General features: G+C 28.3%; 1 protein-coding gene across 4 annotated transcripts; it reads right to left on the bottom strand.

The window, feature by feature from the left end:
* Window positions 1–13,504: 13,504 nt before the first annotated feature.
* LOC106759418 (serine/threonine-protein kinase GRIK2) lies at window positions 13,505–19,332 on the bottom strand. 4 transcript variants are annotated; one of them, XM_014642577.2, is made up of 13 exons: window positions 18,909–19,331; window positions 18,509–18,700; window positions 17,998–18,391; window positions 17,378–17,452; window positions 17,249–17,293; window positions 16,900–16,974; window positions 16,005–16,092; window positions 15,738–15,862; window positions 15,168–15,263; window positions 14,535–14,601; window positions 14,324–14,439; window positions 14,145–14,223; window positions 13,505–14,007 (listed from the first exon to the last, which is right to left on the bottom strand). In XM_014642577.2, the coding sequence occupies exons 3-13, from the start codon at window positions 18,313–18,315 to the stop codon at window positions 13,847–13,849; spliced, it is 1,245 nt and encodes a 414-aa protein (XP_014498063.1). In that variant the 5' UTR covers window positions 18,316–18,391; window positions 18,509–18,700; window positions 18,909–19,331; the 3' UTR covers window positions 13,505–13,846. The 4 variants fall into 4 exon arrangements, with proteins under 4 accessions (XP_014498063.1, XP_014498062.1, XP_022635413.1 ...); XM_014642576.2 differs by having other exon boundaries at window positions 17,998–18,381; XM_022779692.1 differs by having other exon boundaries at window positions 19,061–19,331.
* Between the last annotated feature and the right edge of the window lie 437 nt (window positions 19,333–19,769).

The following is a 19,769-nucleotide window of genomic DNA, read 5'->3' as shown; positions in this document are numbered from 1 at the left end:
TCTCCTCTACAAATAAAACTGTTGAAATATTTCAATGTCACTCTTGCTTTTCTGCAAAATGCTTCACCGTCACATATAATAAGGTTGAAACCATCAAGTGAATGTTGGCTCCATGTTGGTAAAATACACATTGACATATTTACAAATACATAGAGTACATGTTATTTGTCCCATTTTGCCCCGTTTGACTAGGTATCCAACACAACTAAATCATACAAGGAAAAGCAAATTATAAAATTACAGAGTATTTATTTGACCAGAAACTGCGTATTTTGGTAGTTTCAACAACTAATAAAGGCTTTGAGATCAATCTTGGTGATGTATCTGCAATACTGTAAGGCTTACAGGATCCATTCACTGTAGTTGGCAAGCTTGATTCAGGTTCCGATCGAATCTGAGGCTTCAATTGAAAACAATTTTATAGAGTAAAATCAAACATTTGTCTCTTTTTTTTTAAAAAAAAAAACAAAAGGGTTAAATATGTTTTTAGTCTCAGGCGATTTTGGTTTTAGTCCATTTTTAAACTATGCTACAATTTAGTCTTTTAATTTTAGAAAATTCTGGTTTTAGTCATTTTTATCAAATTTTTTTAACTTTATTTGTTGTTTCAAACGCGTTTATCAGTTAACATTGAAGTAAAAATGTGTCAAATAGTGTAAACAATCTAAATGCTGCTTGAAACAACAAATAAAGTTCAAAAAATTTGGTAAAAAAAACTAAAACCAGAGTTTTCGAAAGACTAAATTGTACTATAATTTGAAAATTGACTAAAACCAAAATCACCTCAAATTCCAGGAACTAAAAACATATTTAATCTTTAACAAAACTCCCAAAGAGAATAATTCAAATAAAACTCTAAAAGTGAAATCTTTAAATAAAACATAGAATATCAGCTTCTTTCTCTCAACCTCCGCAGAACTCTCGGTGATATCCCCACCTCCATCAGCACGACACATGCCGCTGTAACAGACTTCGACAGTTTCACTGGTCGCGGAGGCACAACAGCAGCAACTTTATTATGTAAAAATATTTAAAAATATAATTTTTAAGATACTTATGGTAAAAGAAAAAGTAAAAATTTAGTACTTAATTATAACTTGAATTCATTAAAATGTTTTTCAAATTACAACTTGTGTCATTGATTAAAAATCATTGGATTAGGATTTTAAAATATTATAAAAATAATTTTTTATAAAAGAAATATCACGGTATATAAAAAAGTATTACGATATTCAATTAAAACAATTGCATTTTTTTTTATAAAGAGAATACAATTTGGTAATATTTAATTAAAATGTACTTTTTGGGTATTCTAAAATATATAAATGAATAAATTAATTCTAAGTGACCGAGAGAGGAATTAGCTCTCCTCCACCCTTATATAATTATTTTAATAAGTTCATATACAAAAAAAAATTGAAAAAAAAAAGACAAGTGAACTTTTTTGGGAATTTACATAATATTGGAAATTCTTTTTTTTTATTTTTTTATCTTAAATAATTGAACCTTGTCATTAGAAAGCTCTATTTTTTTTTACTAGAGTTTGATTTAATTATGAAGGACATTTAATGGAGGTGTTGATTTTTTTATTTTTTATTTTTATATTTAGGACCAACATTGCTTTATTCATTTATAATGATTTTTAGACTGTTAACCCATATAATAAAGAACTTAATGTGAGTCCATCTATGGTTATTTTGAAATTATTTTTAATTTAGCTCAACCAAAATATTTCAACTTTCCATTGATTAGAGTATTTTTAATTTAAATAGAACACTTTTGGTTTCATTTTGTATAATTCTAATTTAATTTTCATTAAAGATATTCGAGTTTGTCTTTAAATAATAAGGTTTTGTTCTCAAACTCAACTTCAACTAAGACTTTTCTTTAACAAATATTTAGTCAAGATGTATTTTCAATTATTAGATTCATCTAACATGATTTATCTCTTATTATGGAAATCTATATGAAACAACTTTAATCCACACAATTATGTTGTATTTTTTTACATAATATTGTAGAAAATATTTATTAAAGTGTTTTAAGAGATAATAAACTATATAATTCAAAACTCTAATAATAATATACTATTTAATCTATTTATACAAATACATATAATATAATATAATATAATATATATATATATATATATATATATATATATATATATATATATATATATATTATGATCTTGTATAAATAGAATAAGCAGTAGAATGTAATTTTAAAGTTCAGATAATTACAAGTAGTTTATTTAGGAGAGTTAGTTTCTCAAAGTGAAAGAGTTACTACCATCATTAAGAAATGAGTTATTATGTTAACTAATTTATGTTATTAGTAGTTTAAACCAAGAAACAGTTTGAAACTAAGTAATTTTGGTACATATAAACTATCATAAATTAGGATGAAAAAACTGTAGGTAAGTAAATCAATGGTATAATTTAATTATTTGTGTTGAAGCTTTTAATTCGTCAGTTTGTTTTAGTTTATTTTATTGAACTCTTAGTTAATTCAGTTTATTTTTACAGTTAAATTTAAAATAAATATTAATTGAAAAAATATTTGTATCATATTATTTGGAAAATATATATATATATATATTATAATATAATTACTTAAAATATTAATACTTATAATCTAAAATTCAATTATTAATTATAATAAAATAATTTAAGATATAAAGATAATAATCGTTTTAATTTATTTAATTTAAATTATTAATAAATTGATTAAAAATATAATAGTATCATGACACACTTTGACATTCATTTGACACAGATATAAAAATAAAATAATCATAAAAGTGTAAATTTTTTTTAAGAAAAAAGAGAATAAAAAATAAAAAAGAATAATGTCAAACGTAAAAAATTATGTATAAAAGAATTATTTTTCAATATAAAATATACTTTTTTTATACAAAAGTAAAATAAAAATGTTAAAATATAATATTAAAAAAATTGAAAAACCAATCCATGAGTTGACGCGTAAATATTTTTAGCTCTACAATGAACAACCTGACCTGACCTATCTTTAACGGGTCAGCGTGGGAGCATGTCAAAACTAAATAAATTGGCAGATTATGGCACTCTTAATCATGATTAATTGCATTAACCTTGTTAATAAAAAATTGAATAGCGAATTAGGTTTACGTGTGTTTGACTAGTTTTGAAGTGAGCAAAACTTGACGAGGTCAAACAGTTGAAGTTGTTGGGTGAAATTAATGGGTTCGGTTCAATTTTCAAAGGCTGTGTCGTTCATGAATAACATCAATAAACTCTCTTATCTTTAATACTATTTTTCTTTTCATTTTATAACTCTCTAACTATAAACCTTATTTAAGGAATTTAGTATCGTATTTTATTTTTTATAAAATACGTGTGATAAATAATATATTTGAGTTCCCTAGGTGGAACGAATCAAGTTTTCTGTACCATTTTTCATTGGTAAGCTGGTTGTGCAGACGCAAAAGAGACACATTGACTATTTTACCATTTCAATCTTATCTAGGGGATTATGTTTTACTTCTTATTGATTAAATTCAAAATTGGATTATACTAAACCTAATTATTATACCAAAAACATTATTCTTTTGGGTGTGGGTCGTAAAGGTATTTTAATATCAAAATCAGATAAATTTATATAGACAATAATGAATATTATAATTAAGGTGTAACATAATTTTTTATCACAAATCTTTATTTATAAATTTTATAGCTACTTTAATTAAAGTTGATCTAATTAAGACTCAAACGTACATAATCATGTTTTATATTAAGTTAATCGATTTTAGAGTTGATTTGTTTTGATTAAAGAGTATGATAAAAGACTGAATAATATATTATTTGACCATCTAACCTCAACAACTTGTCATTTATGATTTGATTAGTCATTTCATCTAATACATAGTTCTAATATATTAGATTAACGACCTTTTTATTTGTAGTAATTGACTGTCTAAATTATGATTACTGCAATTAAAGTGTTCAAACACATTTAAGAAAAAAATATATATTTAGTATTATAATTTAATATATGTAAACATATATTGAATAAACTTATGATCCAAGATATTAAGAATTTTGATCATTGAAACAATCGGCGAGGCGTGTTAAAAAAATAATATAAATTTTGTGTGGTACAGGTGCAAAAGATAATAACGTAAATGATTTGAATTTTCAAATAAAAGAGCGAGCTTTGATTTGCCACGTTACTTTGGATTTTGGGAGTAGAAAACAATGAACAACAACGACAACTGGTCTAACACATGCGATTGATGTTAAAAAGAAAAAGTATAATGATATTTAAACATTATTTTTTAACGACATTTGAATATTATTTACGTGTTATCGTGTGATTAGTTCAAAATTATTCTATAATTAATTATAATAGTAATTATAAATATCATTATAAAATAATTTTGAACCAATTACAGAATGACACGTAGATAAAATTCAAATATTGTTAAAAAGATGTTATATACATGTGTTATAAAAAAACACTTATTTGATAATTAATATAATATTGAAATGCGACATCATGCGATTGAAGATTGGAAATTGGAAATTAGCACGAAAGTTTTGACTAGTCGATCGATACGAATGTCACTTTTCTCTGAGAGATTGAGTCTCCATTGCTTTGCAAGCCCCAAATGTGTACCCAAAAAGTCATTCCCAAACCTCATTTTCTTTTCGAAAAATGGAATAACAACATACGTTTGTGTCTGCGTGAAATGAATACCAACTTGCCACGTTTTTTCATAAACTTTGATAGCAATTGCCTACCCGAGGCCACTTTACATATATACACATATATATAAACTTTATATTTATTATATTTTTTCTATGAAAATTCAAATACACGTGTCTATAGGGAGGTTAATCATTGGTTCTTTTACATTACTTTTTACAATACTTTTATTTTCTAATGCGTAATTTTATTTTATTTTAATTTTTCAGTAGTTTCGTGATAGAAGAAAAGGCAAATCTAGCAACATATCGAACACGTAATTTTATATATCTATTACTTTACAATTTTTTTTTCAGGATCACGTGAAATATTATTCAGCATTAGCATGGCAGATTTTCAGGAATAAAATATATTGTAGAATCTATTTCAATTGTCACATGTAGAACCAAATATTAAGAATACTTTATAATAAAAGTATTAAAACTATTTCAGAGACATGAGAATATAAGTATTACTAAAAATTTGATAAACCTATCCAATTAAACGAAAGTAGGCGTGATGTTTCTGATTTTGTGTTCGGCATGTCATGCCTTCAATTATATTATTATTATTATTATTATTATTATTATTATTATTATTATATAAAAAGCAGATGATTTCAGATATTAGGGGAAAAGTGAAAAAATCGTGCATAAAATAAATAATCTGAAAATTTGTAGGCACAAAGATAGTTTGTCTTTATAATTTATGGAATATTTATAAACTGAAGAACCATTCTTCTTTCTAATTATATTTTTTTCAGATATGTCAAATGTTGCTATATTTAATAAATTTTATTATATATATATAAATTATTTCGTTCGATATTAATGTTGAACATTAATTGTAGTTCTATAATTTATTTTCAACATTTTAAATTTTTTTTCCTATACTAATTGTTTCTACTTTTTATCTAGATATTTATTTTAAATTTAAAATCATGGGGAAAAGGTTACAGATTATGTAAGCATTATAAGCATATGAGTGGGTATATCATTTAAGAAACAAGCCAACATAACTTGTTATGGATGATTTATGTATGCGTGCGTGTTTGGATGGAATTGAAATTTTAATTTTGGATGAAATTAGATTTATAAGAATAATTTTAGATAAAGTTAATTTTAAGATGATAAAATTAATATTTGAGAGTTTTTATTAATATAAAATATAAGAACCTAGCAAATATAGTATTTGAGTTTATAGGTGTTTTAAAATAATAAGATTAATTATTTTAATGTTAAAAATTTAATAATATAAATAAATTTAATAATCTCTCTAAAACTAAATTCTATGAGTTATCTCTTCCTTCTCTAAGTTTTAATTCTTGAGACATCTGTTTGATGATTAGGTATACTCAAACAATCAGGCAGAAGATCTCTATTTCTAACCGATTGATTTTCTCTATAAAATAAATTAGTTTTTACCCTTATTTTTTGTTTCGCTGTTTTAAGAGGCATGCGAGTTTAATGTCATCGCATACAACATCCATTTTTTCTTGTTAGTTTCTTATTGATTAGTGGTCCGAAGGATCTACACCCTGATCTTGATTCTATGATCTGTAGGTACAAATAGAGTTATTTGAGCTGAGTCAGGGACAATTTGTTTTGTAGAGTTGTTTGAGCTTTTCAACCAGGTAAGGGAAGCTAATATTTGTTTTATTTTATGTTAAGAAATGTGAATTTATGTTTGATCATGTGGTGAGAATGATGTTTGACTTAATAGGTAATTATTTGAGGTGACTATTTGGTACTAGTTGTAGTTTGATGTGTAAAATTGAAGTATTGTTGAATTGCTCATGTGAATGATTATAAATTGGTATTGCCTTGAACTTTGAATGCTAATGTTCTAGAGTCCTAAGGGGTACAAACCTTTTATATAGTTGATAATAGTAAATGGGGAATGTTGAAGTTTGGTATAGAGTGGAGTTTAGGAATGTAAATTTTTAGAGGAATGACTTTATAATGAAAATTGAAACTTGTATAGGTCCTTAGATAATAGAAAAGATGATGTTGAATAAAGAAGTAGTAATTGAGTTTAATTATAGGCTTGTTTTGTGATAAATAAGAGGTTTTGATGTGAGATTATGAGATAATGGTTTGATGGGGAAACTTGAAGTTTAAGGTCAATTTTTAGGTCATTTAGGACTTGCTTAGATACTTGGTTTATCAAAATGTATCTAGAAATGGGTAAAAGTGAATTGTGAGCTTTTAAGTAGTGAATTAGTGTTAGTAAGTATGAATTTTTGACAAAATGATCATAATAAGAGTTAAGGTTAGTCATAAATAGGTTGGTGAATTACACTTAAGGTTTAGAATAACGAGATTGGATCTATGTTTATTGGAAGTATGCTTGGAGCTAGAAAAATTAGAAGTAGAGGGGTGCATTTTTTGCAAAAATGTTGTTTCGCAAAATTTTGCAGACTCGTTGGGCGAGTTGGAGAAGGCAGTCTCCGTTAGAGTAAGACCGTTCGGTCTTGTGTTTTCTTTGTATTAGTTTAGGACTGTTCGATTTATACTTAAATTGTATAACTGTTTAGTTTGTACTTATAATAGTTCGATATAAGTGTTCTGTAAAGTTTTAAATTTATGGTTATTTTAAGATAACTCTAAATTAATTTTTATTTTTTCTTATAACTGTTTTATATTATTATAAATGTAAGAACAAATATAGTTTAAAGCTATATTTTTGAGATGTCAGGTATACTTTCTCAGTTAATTGTTATAGTTTATTAATTTTATGATATCTTCTTAATTGTGTTTTATATCATTTAAATGGGGTATTATATAAAACAAAAGATTTACTTTACATAATTACTTTTTAACGTGAAACTAAGTATATAAAAATGGAAATTGTGTTAATAATTTAATGTAATTATAATTATAACCAATTCAAGACACATATAAAAGAACGTAAGATTTATGAATAGTAACATTGAATTTTGTAATTTTATAAGTTTTTAGTGAGAAAGATATAAGGTGTATTAAATTAAATATAATCTTTTTAATTGATTTTTTCATGTTCTATTGACATTTTTTTTCTGCTCTGTTGACGTATTCAACACTATTTTTTTTATATATAATTATATTCGTCGGTTTATAATGTGGGCCCACAACATGATAAGAAAGTATTGAACCCTTTCTTAATTTTTTATTAGCCTCGGAAAGATGAATTAATTAATATGATATCGAGCTTTAAGAAGATTTATCTCCTATAAAAATAGCAATCCCTATCTTATTATATAATGATCCTTTAAAGTTTTTCCTTTCTACCAAAATCCGGACATACATGTTTGTATATAAAAAGGATGATTATAATATAATTTCAATATTAATATAAATTTAACTAGAGAGAGGGTGGACTAATGTTCATTATTATAACAATTAACTTCAGGCAAAGAGATTAATATATTCTATAACATTACTTCTAGTTAATGGACTAATGTACATTATTATAACAATTAAATTCAGGCAAAGAGATTATAATATCTTTCGATAACATCATTTATAGGTGAGTAATGATATTTCTTGATAAATTTATCTATTTGAGTTGATATTTAATTATGTTGAATATCTCACTCAACTACTATTACTGAATTTAATGCTTACATCACATTTTAATATATGTCCTTAGTAATTTTTGACACATAAACATCACATGTACACCATATCATTAATCACACTCAATGTTTATTCATGATCATAAATATTTACAGTTCATAATCATTAAAACACATTATATCTCACATCATTAATCAAATAATATATTCGTGAGTCATTTTATACATTATTTTTGTTAGGGTTAAATATGTTTTTAGTCTCTTAATTATAAAGTGATTTTGGTTTTAATTCCTACTCAAAATTTTGATGACTTTTAGTTCTCATAGTATTGAAACTGTTTTGTTCGACGTGACAGATGATAAACTCATACCTAGCATTAGATGTGAACTCATCATTAGTCACGTCAAACAAAAATTCATATTGTCTATTTTTAATGATTATTTATAAGAGTTTCAATACTATAAACTCATACCTAGCATTAGACGTGAACTCATCATTAGTCACGTCAAACAAAAGTTCATATTGTCTATTTTTAATGATTATTTATAAGAGTTTCAATACTATAAGGACTAAAAATCATCAAAGTTTCGAGTATGGACTAAAACCAAAATCGTGTGATATTTAAGGGACTAAAAACATATTTAACTCTTCTTATTAGAATGATATAATCATATCTTGAACGATATTGAATAAGAAAACATTAGAAAAAATAATACATTTTATTTGCTTAATTCTTTCTTGAATAAAAATATATAAGAAAAGAATACAAAAATTAACCAACTTTGTTACTTAAATATTTTTTCATATTTTTGTTCTTTCTTAACTTGTATAATTTACGTACAGTTTTTTATTTTTTCCTCAACTTTCTATACCACCAAAAATATTTTTTACTCTCATTTTTTTTATTTCATTTTCTTTCACAAAATAACATAAAAGTGTATTCTATTATTCTATTTCATTCATTTTTCCTTCCTTATATCTTTCTTAAAAACTTTTTCTCCTTTTTTTTTTCTTCACATATAAATAAATTACTCTGTGTTATTATTACATACATAATTTTATTTTCACTTTTCTTCATGATAAAAATCACACCACATAATGTATTTATATGATTAGATACATAATATTGGAAGAATCCGTAAAAGCAAAAGGAACAGGAGAAGGTGGAAGAGAATCTAATACGTTTTCTTTATTAAAAGAAATAAGAGAATAATGTGAATGAAAAATGAAAATAAATTTATATATATAAATATAAATATAAAAAGCCATGATTGTGTCATTTGTGGAGCTTGAAAAGGTCTGTTGCTTTTTGGCAATTGATTCTGAAAATGCAAAAGAAAAAGTGATAAATATGCAATGAAGGTTTAAAATTGTACAAGTATTTATGTCCAATTCCCTCTCATATTTTAAAGGACAACTTAACATTTTATTCATTAATGGAATACATAGTAACATAGTTCAGCCACGATAGCGATATAACAACTGACATAATTATTTTTAGGAAAAGATGTTCACTCATTCAACATTGTCTTCTGTCTCTCCTGTCGGACCTCTAACTTTCTTCAAATATATTTCTAATTTCTAATCAATTTAATTAATCTCACCATTATTTTTATTTTTTTACTTTATAACTTTTTCAGTTTTAAATTATGTATCAAAACTCCTAGTTCTATAGTAAACAAGACATTTAAAGAATTTATGTGGAATGCTAATTTGTTGATTAGTTCTTCATATTAGATGGAAATCCAATATTTCATAAAGAGATGAGATAACTTTAGATTATATAAATACATGTAAACTTTATTTTATAATATTTATAACTATATATAAATATAAAGAGATTTTACTTCTCGTTGTTACATTTTTTTATAAATTTATTCTTTAAGTAATTATTATTTTTAAAATATTATATTTTTAATTTTATCCTTTTAATTTTTATTTATTTATTTAATTAAAATAACTTTTTTTATCATTTTTTAATTACTATTTGTTTAAATTCAGTTATTTTAAATTAAATTTATTATTATCTAAAAAACGAGAATATACATATGCACATATTTTTATTAGTGAATGAGTTAAATTAAAATAATTTTTTAATGATAAATTATTTTAATAAGCTTCTTAATCAAGTTTATTAAAATAATTTAAATGTTTTCTAATGGCTATGGTACGCTTTTAAGCATCTAAGTGCACTATATTTTTTATATTTTACTTTTAGTGGATGATGTTGTTAATACATTTAATTCATTCAATGCCTAATAACTTGTATACAATATTTGACATAGGTGTAAATGCGATGGATATTTTATAAATAACTAATGAGAAATCTATTTTTTTATACAGATCACTACTTGTAATTTATTTTATAGTTTGTTCAGATTCTTCAATTGTTGAAATAAATCAACAAATAATCAATGCAAATTTTTTTATTTCAGAACTGATCTACTATTTTTTAATTCATCTTATTGGTTGAAAGTATTTAACTTTTTAAAGGGAATACAAATTCAAAACGCTAAGATAGAAGAGAAATAGAATTAAATATGTTATAAAATAAGATACTAATTTGGATATAAAAATTAAAATTAAAAGTCATTATTATTGAACTAAACTTGGATATAATTTCAAGGTGCTTTTGGTATTGTTTTACTTATATAAAAATTTAAATAACACTGAAAAGAAACTATTGTTTTTATACATTTTCATATGGATGCTATATTATTTTTTAAAAAAAAGTCTATTCCTAACAAAGAAATCTCTTTAGATGCATTAAGTGATTGAAAAGCCTCAAGGAATTGCGTGATTAACATAAATACTAAACAATGTGGGCAAGTACCTTGTATGAGAGATATTAAATGAATTAGGAAAGAAAGTGAAATGAATTTTCAGGTTCTATGATGAAAAGATATTAAAATGAAAGAAAAAGTTAATTTTTTTTATTAGATTATATAAAAAGTTAAAGAAAATAAATTAGTGCATAAAATGACAAACATTTTTTATAATTTTTTTCTTTTTTAATCATTCATGCTTCCTTGAAGAAGATTCAAAATTCAAACACCAGAAAAATTATAAACACTACCACTTTTCATCTTGTGACTTTTCTTCCTCATTCACACCTTCAAAACAAACCCTAAAGGCAAAAATATTCTTTAATATTGTTTGATGTATTAACAGTAAGCTATGAATATATAATATATATATATATATATATATATATATATATATATATATATATATATATATATATATAGATTAAATATATTTTTAATTTCAAAACTTAAACATAAAATTGAAAATTATTCCTATATGCAAATTTGATACATTATAGTATTCAAACTTAAAAAAAAGATGAATATAATATTTTTAATATAATATAATATTATTATTTTTTTTACATATTGCATGACCTTCTAAATTAACAGGTGTATTTCAACGTGTCAAATAAAAAAATCAGTCTAAAACGTATTGGATTAACTCAATTAGGTTGAATTTTAATTTTGTATCAAAATTTAGATATTAAATACATATCCTTTATTTATTTGCTTTTTGTATGCAAAAAGTATAACCAGACTCAATCATGAAAAAATTTGTTTGTGTTGATATGTTGTTTCTGACATGTATTGTATGTTAAAACATAAATAAACTCATGCATGAATGTATATATTTTGTTGGAAAAAGTTTCTCACACACATAAATCTTCATATATGATAAGATATTGTCTGTTTTGGGCTAAGTTTTCATGAATTTGCTTTTGATACCACTCCAAAAGGTCTTTTATTATTAGAGGCATCTATGTGTATATAAACCCTTTACCAGTCCTTCTTTTACTCTATGTGAGACTTTGGAATCTAAGATATTTGACAGTTGAATAAGAAAGATTTAGTTTTAGATTTGTAGAAAGGTAAAATGAAAAGATATTATAGTGACAGAGAGACATGCATGGATGTAGAAAAATAATCGATAAGGTTAGATGGTAGTAGCGTGCGTGAAATACTTAGTTACTAATATGATCTTAAAAACAAAAAACCTTATCACTTGTTGTACTAATCTAATCAGAACATTACAGGCCACATGTTTGATATCCCCTTCATTTTGTTCAACTTTCGTTTTCATGTCAACATCATTCCACCATCCAACAACTTTATTCTTTCCAATTAACAAATTCGAAAACTTACTATTCTTCCTTCCTCTGCACCAATCTTCACTCATCATGTCATGTCAGTTTAAGTAGAATACCACTCTAACTGTAACTGCTGTAATTGTAACTGTTGCAACACATTGTACTTTCACCTATTGCTAAGAAAATATTTTATAGTTTATATACTTCTTCTGTCATTCTAATAATATTGGAGGATTAGTCAATGAGAATCTACGACTTTAATTTAGAGTTAATGAGGGTTTGTCAATCTGGATTATACTTTTCGTGTTTCACATTAAATTCACATTCAGCATGTTTCATCATTGATTTAACAAGGTCTTGGTCAATGATAACGTTTATCCATATGCACATACAAATGCTTACAGATTACTGTTCTTTAGACAGGAAGCTTTTCACATATTACGTGAGAGATTATAAGGATTGGTTATGGTACAAAATATGGCTGATGGTTTTTAAGTTTTTGATAGATATAATTTATTGCATTTACTAAAATTAAAATTCAGGTGTATTTGAATGCAGAGAAGATTGATTCGGCTGACAGAAGTCTTATCAATCAGTCTCAACGGCTCTTGTTTAATCCATTCTTTCAATTTTTTTGGTCGTCCATGCATTGGGTGAGGCAAAAGAGTGAGTGAGAGAGACGTAGAGAATGGGAGTTGCAGTTATAGTTGAAGATCTTTAAATTGGAAGTCAAATGGTAAAAAGCCTAAATAGAGGCAAAATTGGGACTAGTTTTGTTTGTTTGCGTGGATGAACAAGACTTTTCTTCAAGAGTATACCACGCGTTTACGACAACCAGAACCGAACTTATGCAACGAATAACAACTTTATCCCATTACATCTAAAAGCTTATTAAAAGTAAATACAATACAGTGTGCCAGTTGCTCTTCCAGGAGGGTTTGGCAAGAATCCACTGTCAGAAAAAGACCTTAGGATAGGATAGGACTGGAGTTTCATAAATTTGACAATCAAACCCTAAATTCAAGCTTAGCGTGGATCGTTGAATAATCATATTCTTTGAATCTTAAACCAAACCATGTCATCTATGTAAGCAAAACACTCCAAGGAATGTAATATTATATATTATATATGATGTATAGAATATGAACTGAACACAATTCGGCACGTGTTTGAGACAAAAAAGAAAAAAATAAAAAAACTCGTTCTATGCGAAAGAGCCGTATACAAGACCTCTATGTCCGCAGACACCAAATGCTTCTTTTCATAACACAAAAATAAACATGATTTAGTTGGCTACTTATCGTCGACAACATGACCTGTATTTGCTTAAATTCCAAGGATTCTTTGGAGACCCCTTTTAATCATATCATCCCTCCCTCCGTGGGGTCCAAGTAGCAGATAAATTAATGGGCCTTTCCACACTGTACATAAGAAGCCCAACTTACAATCAATGTGGATCAAGCAATGGTGGTATATTGCTCGCATCAAAATCAGCAGCCAACAGGCTCTTGCGTTTGCACCAACATAAGTACCCAGGAAGCGGCCCATCATTTCCAATAACCCAGACATGCTCCGCAACATCGCCCAATGTCATCCTTTTTTCTGGGTCTGCATAACACAGGTAAGGTGGGAACAATATAAAATGATGCCCCCAAAAATAAAAATTAGGATGATGATAAAATTACGTCAGCAAAACCACAGGAAATATATACAGTTACGCCTGTGAAAACTTGAATGCCGAATACCTTTGCACAGTAATCCTTCTATTAAGTTCTTTAACTGGGGATTAATGTCATCTGGCAGAACTAAAGGATCATTGACTATCTGGACAAGGAAGAAAGCAGCAAGCTCAGATTTCTGTGATAGGATAAAAAACCCGTAATATGAATTCTACGTAACAATATCTGAGGTTAAGTTAATATACTTTGTCATATGTATCTTGAAGTGTATCTCCAAGAAATGGGTATTCACCCAATATCATACAGTACAAAGTAACTCCTACGGCCCACGTGTCAGAAGCTTTACCATGATAAGTAAGACCTAAATAATATCAAAAACAAAACTGCAGTGAGAAGATGTACTTTTCATATAGTCCACACAGAAGGGTCTTGCAAGCTTGAAAGCAAACCTCTAACCTAAACAACATTCTGGTGCAGTGAAAACAGGGGTGCCAGGTGATCGACGAAGTTCATCATTGCCATCCTGCAAAACGAAATCAAGGTAAGGTATTGATTCCTTATTAGTTGATATTATATCTACACATGTGATGTCACCAATATATCACAGGAATGTGCTAGGAGATGTCAAACACATTAATTAGTAGTAAAAAAAGTTCTCCCTGATTGATCGTTTTCAACTTCCTAGGTTCTGCCCCCATTCTCATACAAGCTAGATTCTTATAGTTAGCCCCAAGAAAGAAAACTAAGTGTCATAATAACAACTATGGACCTATTTCCGTGATAGTTTCAAGAATGGAGTCAAAATCCTAAGGATTTGTTGCAGAGACGTGTACTATCAGCACAATGAAGTAAAAAATACAACAAAAATAATGTAATTCACATATTAATGACTTCCAGCTTTCGAGGACGCCTTAACAGGATACACTCACCAGCTTTCCTTTAACCAATCAAATTTCAAACTCCCTCAAAAAATAATGTCCTTTCAAGTATCAAATTTCCAATACACAAGTAAAATAATATGAGAAGCCTGGAGTAAATAATCAGCTTTCACATCTTTTCAAGAACTTTTGAGTTTAGTAATTACATCACCTCAAAAGCCTGGCTGACACTGAAATCCACTATCTTTACTTTGCCATGACGAGTGATCAACAGATTATCAGGTTTTATATCCCCATGCACTATATTCTGCATTAAAACAAATATTGAATCATCATAGCAACATGGTCAAACTATTTTGAAGCATGTTACATCAATGAGTCTGAGCATGTCCAATAAATGATATGCTGGTTCCAGTTTTTAAGCACACATATCTAATATATGTTCTATTAATATGGAAAAATATGCTTCAGCCAAATATAGGCAAACATAAATAAATATTAGCAGCTTCAAGTTGACAGACAAAACTGATTGCAAGTCTGAGAAGGATAACATACATCAACGTACAAATCGCCTGAACAAAAAATTGAGCAGTGTCTATTTGCAATTCAACTCATAAATGTTTTTTTTTTTTTCTACAAAAGAAGCATAGAAAAGTGAAAGACATGAACTAAAATAACTATAAAAACTACAGGCATGTGATTGAAGGTCAAAATGTGCGTTCGTGTGAGGGGGGCACTGAGTCATCATTAACCACAATAAGATTTGGTTGAGAGATAATACGTGAGCATGGAGATATGTTAATCCCGAGACTATATCACGCAAGTATTTCCTAGCGGTCTCTTCACCTAATGCACAAGGACGACCTGTACCCTCACAGACCCATTTGCCTTCCACATATTCAAGTACTGTAAAAGTAAAAAACAGTAGTTAAACAGAGTACTTAATAGTGATTCTTATTAAAACTTGAGGTTCAGGTTCAAATACATAAGAACAAGTTACAGGAACAATCTATCTAAATTAAAAAACCAAGACACTAGTATTTGGTACCCATGTAGAAGTCATCTGACTCTGGGTCATCAATAACTTCAATGAGATTGACTATATTAGGATGTTCCACCATTTTCATAATCAGTACCTGAAAATAATGTATGGCTATTAAAATACTGCAGGGACAGTAAAGAACATCCCAATAAATGAGTTAAACATTATAATAAATCATAAAAAGAACAACGTTGGAAGAAAAATAAAAAGCAAACTCTTGGCAAAAGATTAAAAATATTAAAATTTATTGGAAGAAACAAATTGCACATGACTAGCTTTTGAGGTTGAATTAGGTTAAGATTCAAATTTTAAGAACATATAAGAGCCTGTCCTAAATCCGACGTGGTCATTTACCATATTATCCACACACCAAGCCCAATAATAGTAGGCGTGAGATGGAGTATAAGGAAAAGCTCAAGTCTCACACTAACTAGGAATAGTGCCTAGATAGAATATATAAATGAGGAACAACCCTCACCCTATGAGCTAGCTTTTGGGGTTGTGTCATGCCCTAAGCTAAAATTCTAAGAAAATGGAACATAAAAAAGCACCAGGAACAAAAAAAAAAGCTTCCATTTTCCAAAACTGACCTATATGCATGCTATGGTATAAAAAAATCACAGACGACAATATATTCCATAAGAACAGAAAATCAATAGGAGCAGAAAATTTAGTAGTTTCCATATACTGTTAGTGAAGTTAAAGAGCCATATGAAGCAGTTGGTGGCTAGCCAATAGCTGCCAGGTAACAACCAACGTGTTATCAGGTTCAATGAAAATTCACACGTGGACTATATTTCTACCACAAATTATGATTGAAGTTGTTAAAAAGAAAAGGCCGATGATCCGACCATGAAATGAGAACTCCCTAATTGTTCATAGAAAGATACTAAATATATACCTCCCTTAGAACATCAGTCATGGCAGTCTCAAAGGGTGCAACGCGAAGCTTTTGTAAATGAGACTTGTGAAAGGACTGCAGTTCAAAAAAGTTAACCTCAATAAATGACTATCTTTGCCCTTTGTCACGATAATGACATTTCACACACGCATGTTGTCATGAAGAAGAGAGCTTTTGATTTGAGTTCTTATGTTCTTTTCAGTCTCTTAAAGTAATATAGAATGCAATTTAGCTGGCTCAACAATCTACCAGTGTCACACTTCCCGACTATCAGGAGCAGTGACTACTGTCCTGTTAAAACCTGCTATAATAAAATAATCTGCATATTCACTCCAAAAAGTGTTCATACCTTAATTGCATAGTGATTTCCGTCAAAGCAACTTCGATAAAGAGCCTGCAATTTGTATAAGGGAAGGGACTCAGGACAGTGGATCCAATGAGCATAGACGAAGCATAACTTCTCAAAAACTAAGCTTACCACTTTGGCATAGCTTCCAGAACCAATTTTGTACTCTCGGATGTATTCATTTATCATCTTGTTCCCATATTCATCCTGAAGGAATGAAAACATTTAAATAAAGACCGTGATAAAAAAAATGAAGATATTCAACACAGTACAGACGTTTTGCCTGAATACAGTTAAAAACTTTCAGGTAAGGATGGACGAAAAAATCGAGACCAAGATTACCATGTAAGATGTAAAGTAATCTCTCTAAATTTATGGTTACAACTTGCAAATGCAGGAAAGAGAACAAATCAACAACTAGACAAAAATATTTACACCAACCATTTCAATGTTTAGCCTTAATACAATGTCATACGACCAAAAATGGTAAAATAGTGTGAAACCCAATTTCCCTTTATCATGTACGGGTAATTAAAAATTAAAAGCAATTATTTTCTAACTATATTAAATAAATTTCACAAATATTCAGGCAAAGGTTTTGATACCATAAAGTGATCAAAACACACATGACTTCACTATTCACTAATAATGATCCCAATATCACTCGCATATCAAAACTAGTCAACCTAGTCTCGACGTTTTACGTTTGACTATAAACTGAGAAAAAACTAAAAAGCTAAGTCCACATATACCTCTGAGCGAACAAGTTCAAAAGTCTCCTTGACAGGATGTGGCCTACAAACCATGCCATTCTCAGCTCTAAAGTTCAAAATATCCTCCGAACGATTCCGTACAGCATGCGCCTCGTTATCATCTCCACTGGTGGCGTTACTAGTAACATCACCACTAAACGACTCATCACCTTCAGTTTCTCCATCATATAATAGGCCATGGGAGAGAAAATTGTTGATGCTACGCTTCGCCCGACGCCGTCTAGGTTTTTTCACAAATCCGAAGCAACCACAGCAGCCAATCATTTTGGAAAATGAAAATCTCTTATAATCTCCCATCACAGCAGTAACTCACCTCAAACGGCGAAAGCCAATATCCTAATTACTAAATTGTCTCTGCTGACCCTGCAAATTGCTTTCACAATAGGAATCTCATCAAATGAGTAGGTTACCTCAACACAGCTGCAAGGATTAAGCACAATCACAAAAAACATGGATTGTACTTATTATCCCTTTAAGAGAAGATGTTTACCTGATATGAGAGGAAGAGAAGGGCCTCAAGCCCCGTTTAACATTACTATTCTAATGGATGCCATTCGGCCAGGTGGAGAAAACGGCTACAGAAATTAAAGCCGCAGCGATTCACACCCAACATTGCGATAGCTCCAGTTTATAGTAACGGTTGTAGGCTCAGCCCACAACTCACCACCAACAATTCGTTGACCTTTTACACAAACAGGAACAGGAAATTTTTTAAAAATTATAAAAAATAAAAACTAAAGATTAATAAAATAAAGGGAAAATAGAAATAAGAAGAGAACAGAAGCCCTGGACGCCATCAAAGAGAAACGTCAACGGCTGGGTCTATTATTATTATTATTATAATAATAATAATAATAACTCTAATTATAAATAAAAGTTCAATAATTTACCCCTCCCTCTTTTCCTCCAGGGGGAAAATGACAAAATGGAAGAACCCTATCCCTGCGGTTCCGTAAATCTAGAATTCCAGCACGAATCGACGGCCTTCAGAGTAAGACTCGGAACCCTAAATGCAAAATTGAATCGAGAGAGTTGCAATTACCACAGAAGGAAACGAAAACCCTATTGCAATTGCAGTTGTGGATGGGGAGGAGAAAAGTTGGAATGGAAAATCGGAATGCGGAAAAACCCTAGGCGGAGGAAATCGATCGGTCGGGCAGGAAGAGAGTGAAGAAAAAAATGAATAAATACAGGATATTGTGAAAGTGCGAAGCTAAAAAGAGGGGCAGTATAGCAATTAAAAATTTTGTTCAATTTTTAGGAGGAATCCAACAACGGTAACAGGTTGGCCACATTCGGCATCACTCATTTTTTCAGACTATAAATACAATTTATAACTGTTTCTTGCACGCCATTTCTCATTATTATTAGCCACGCCATAAACGCATTTTTCTACTTTAAATCAATTTTAATACTTCATCACAATTATAATCAAAATCCAATTTCTTCAACTATTAAATTTTAATAATAACTTATACCCATTTATATCACTTTCTGCCAAATCATTTTTTAGAGGTCCAAATTTTAATCTTCAAGTCAACTAGTTGGGAAGTATAGTTTTCTTTACACTCAAATATGAGATTTTTTTATTTGTTATTTTTACAAACTAATGTAACATTTTGTTACACGTAATATTTTGTAAAAATAATCAATTGGAAACTAAGTACATATTATTTAATACTTTAAAAATATAAATCACATCTTATATTCGGAGAAGGTTTTCTTCTTTCTTATGTTTTCACAATTTGCTG

The sequence above is a fragment of the Vigna radiata genome, chromosome 4 (assembly GCF_000741045.1).
Source record: "Vigna radiata var. radiata cultivar VC1973A chromosome 4, Vradiata_ver6, whole genome shotgun sequence".
NCBI lineage: Eukaryota > Viridiplantae > Streptophyta > Magnoliopsida > Fabales > Fabaceae > Vigna > Vigna radiata.
Note: the sequence above shows the minus strand (reverse complement) of the source record. Positions and strands in the feature narration are given on the sequence as shown.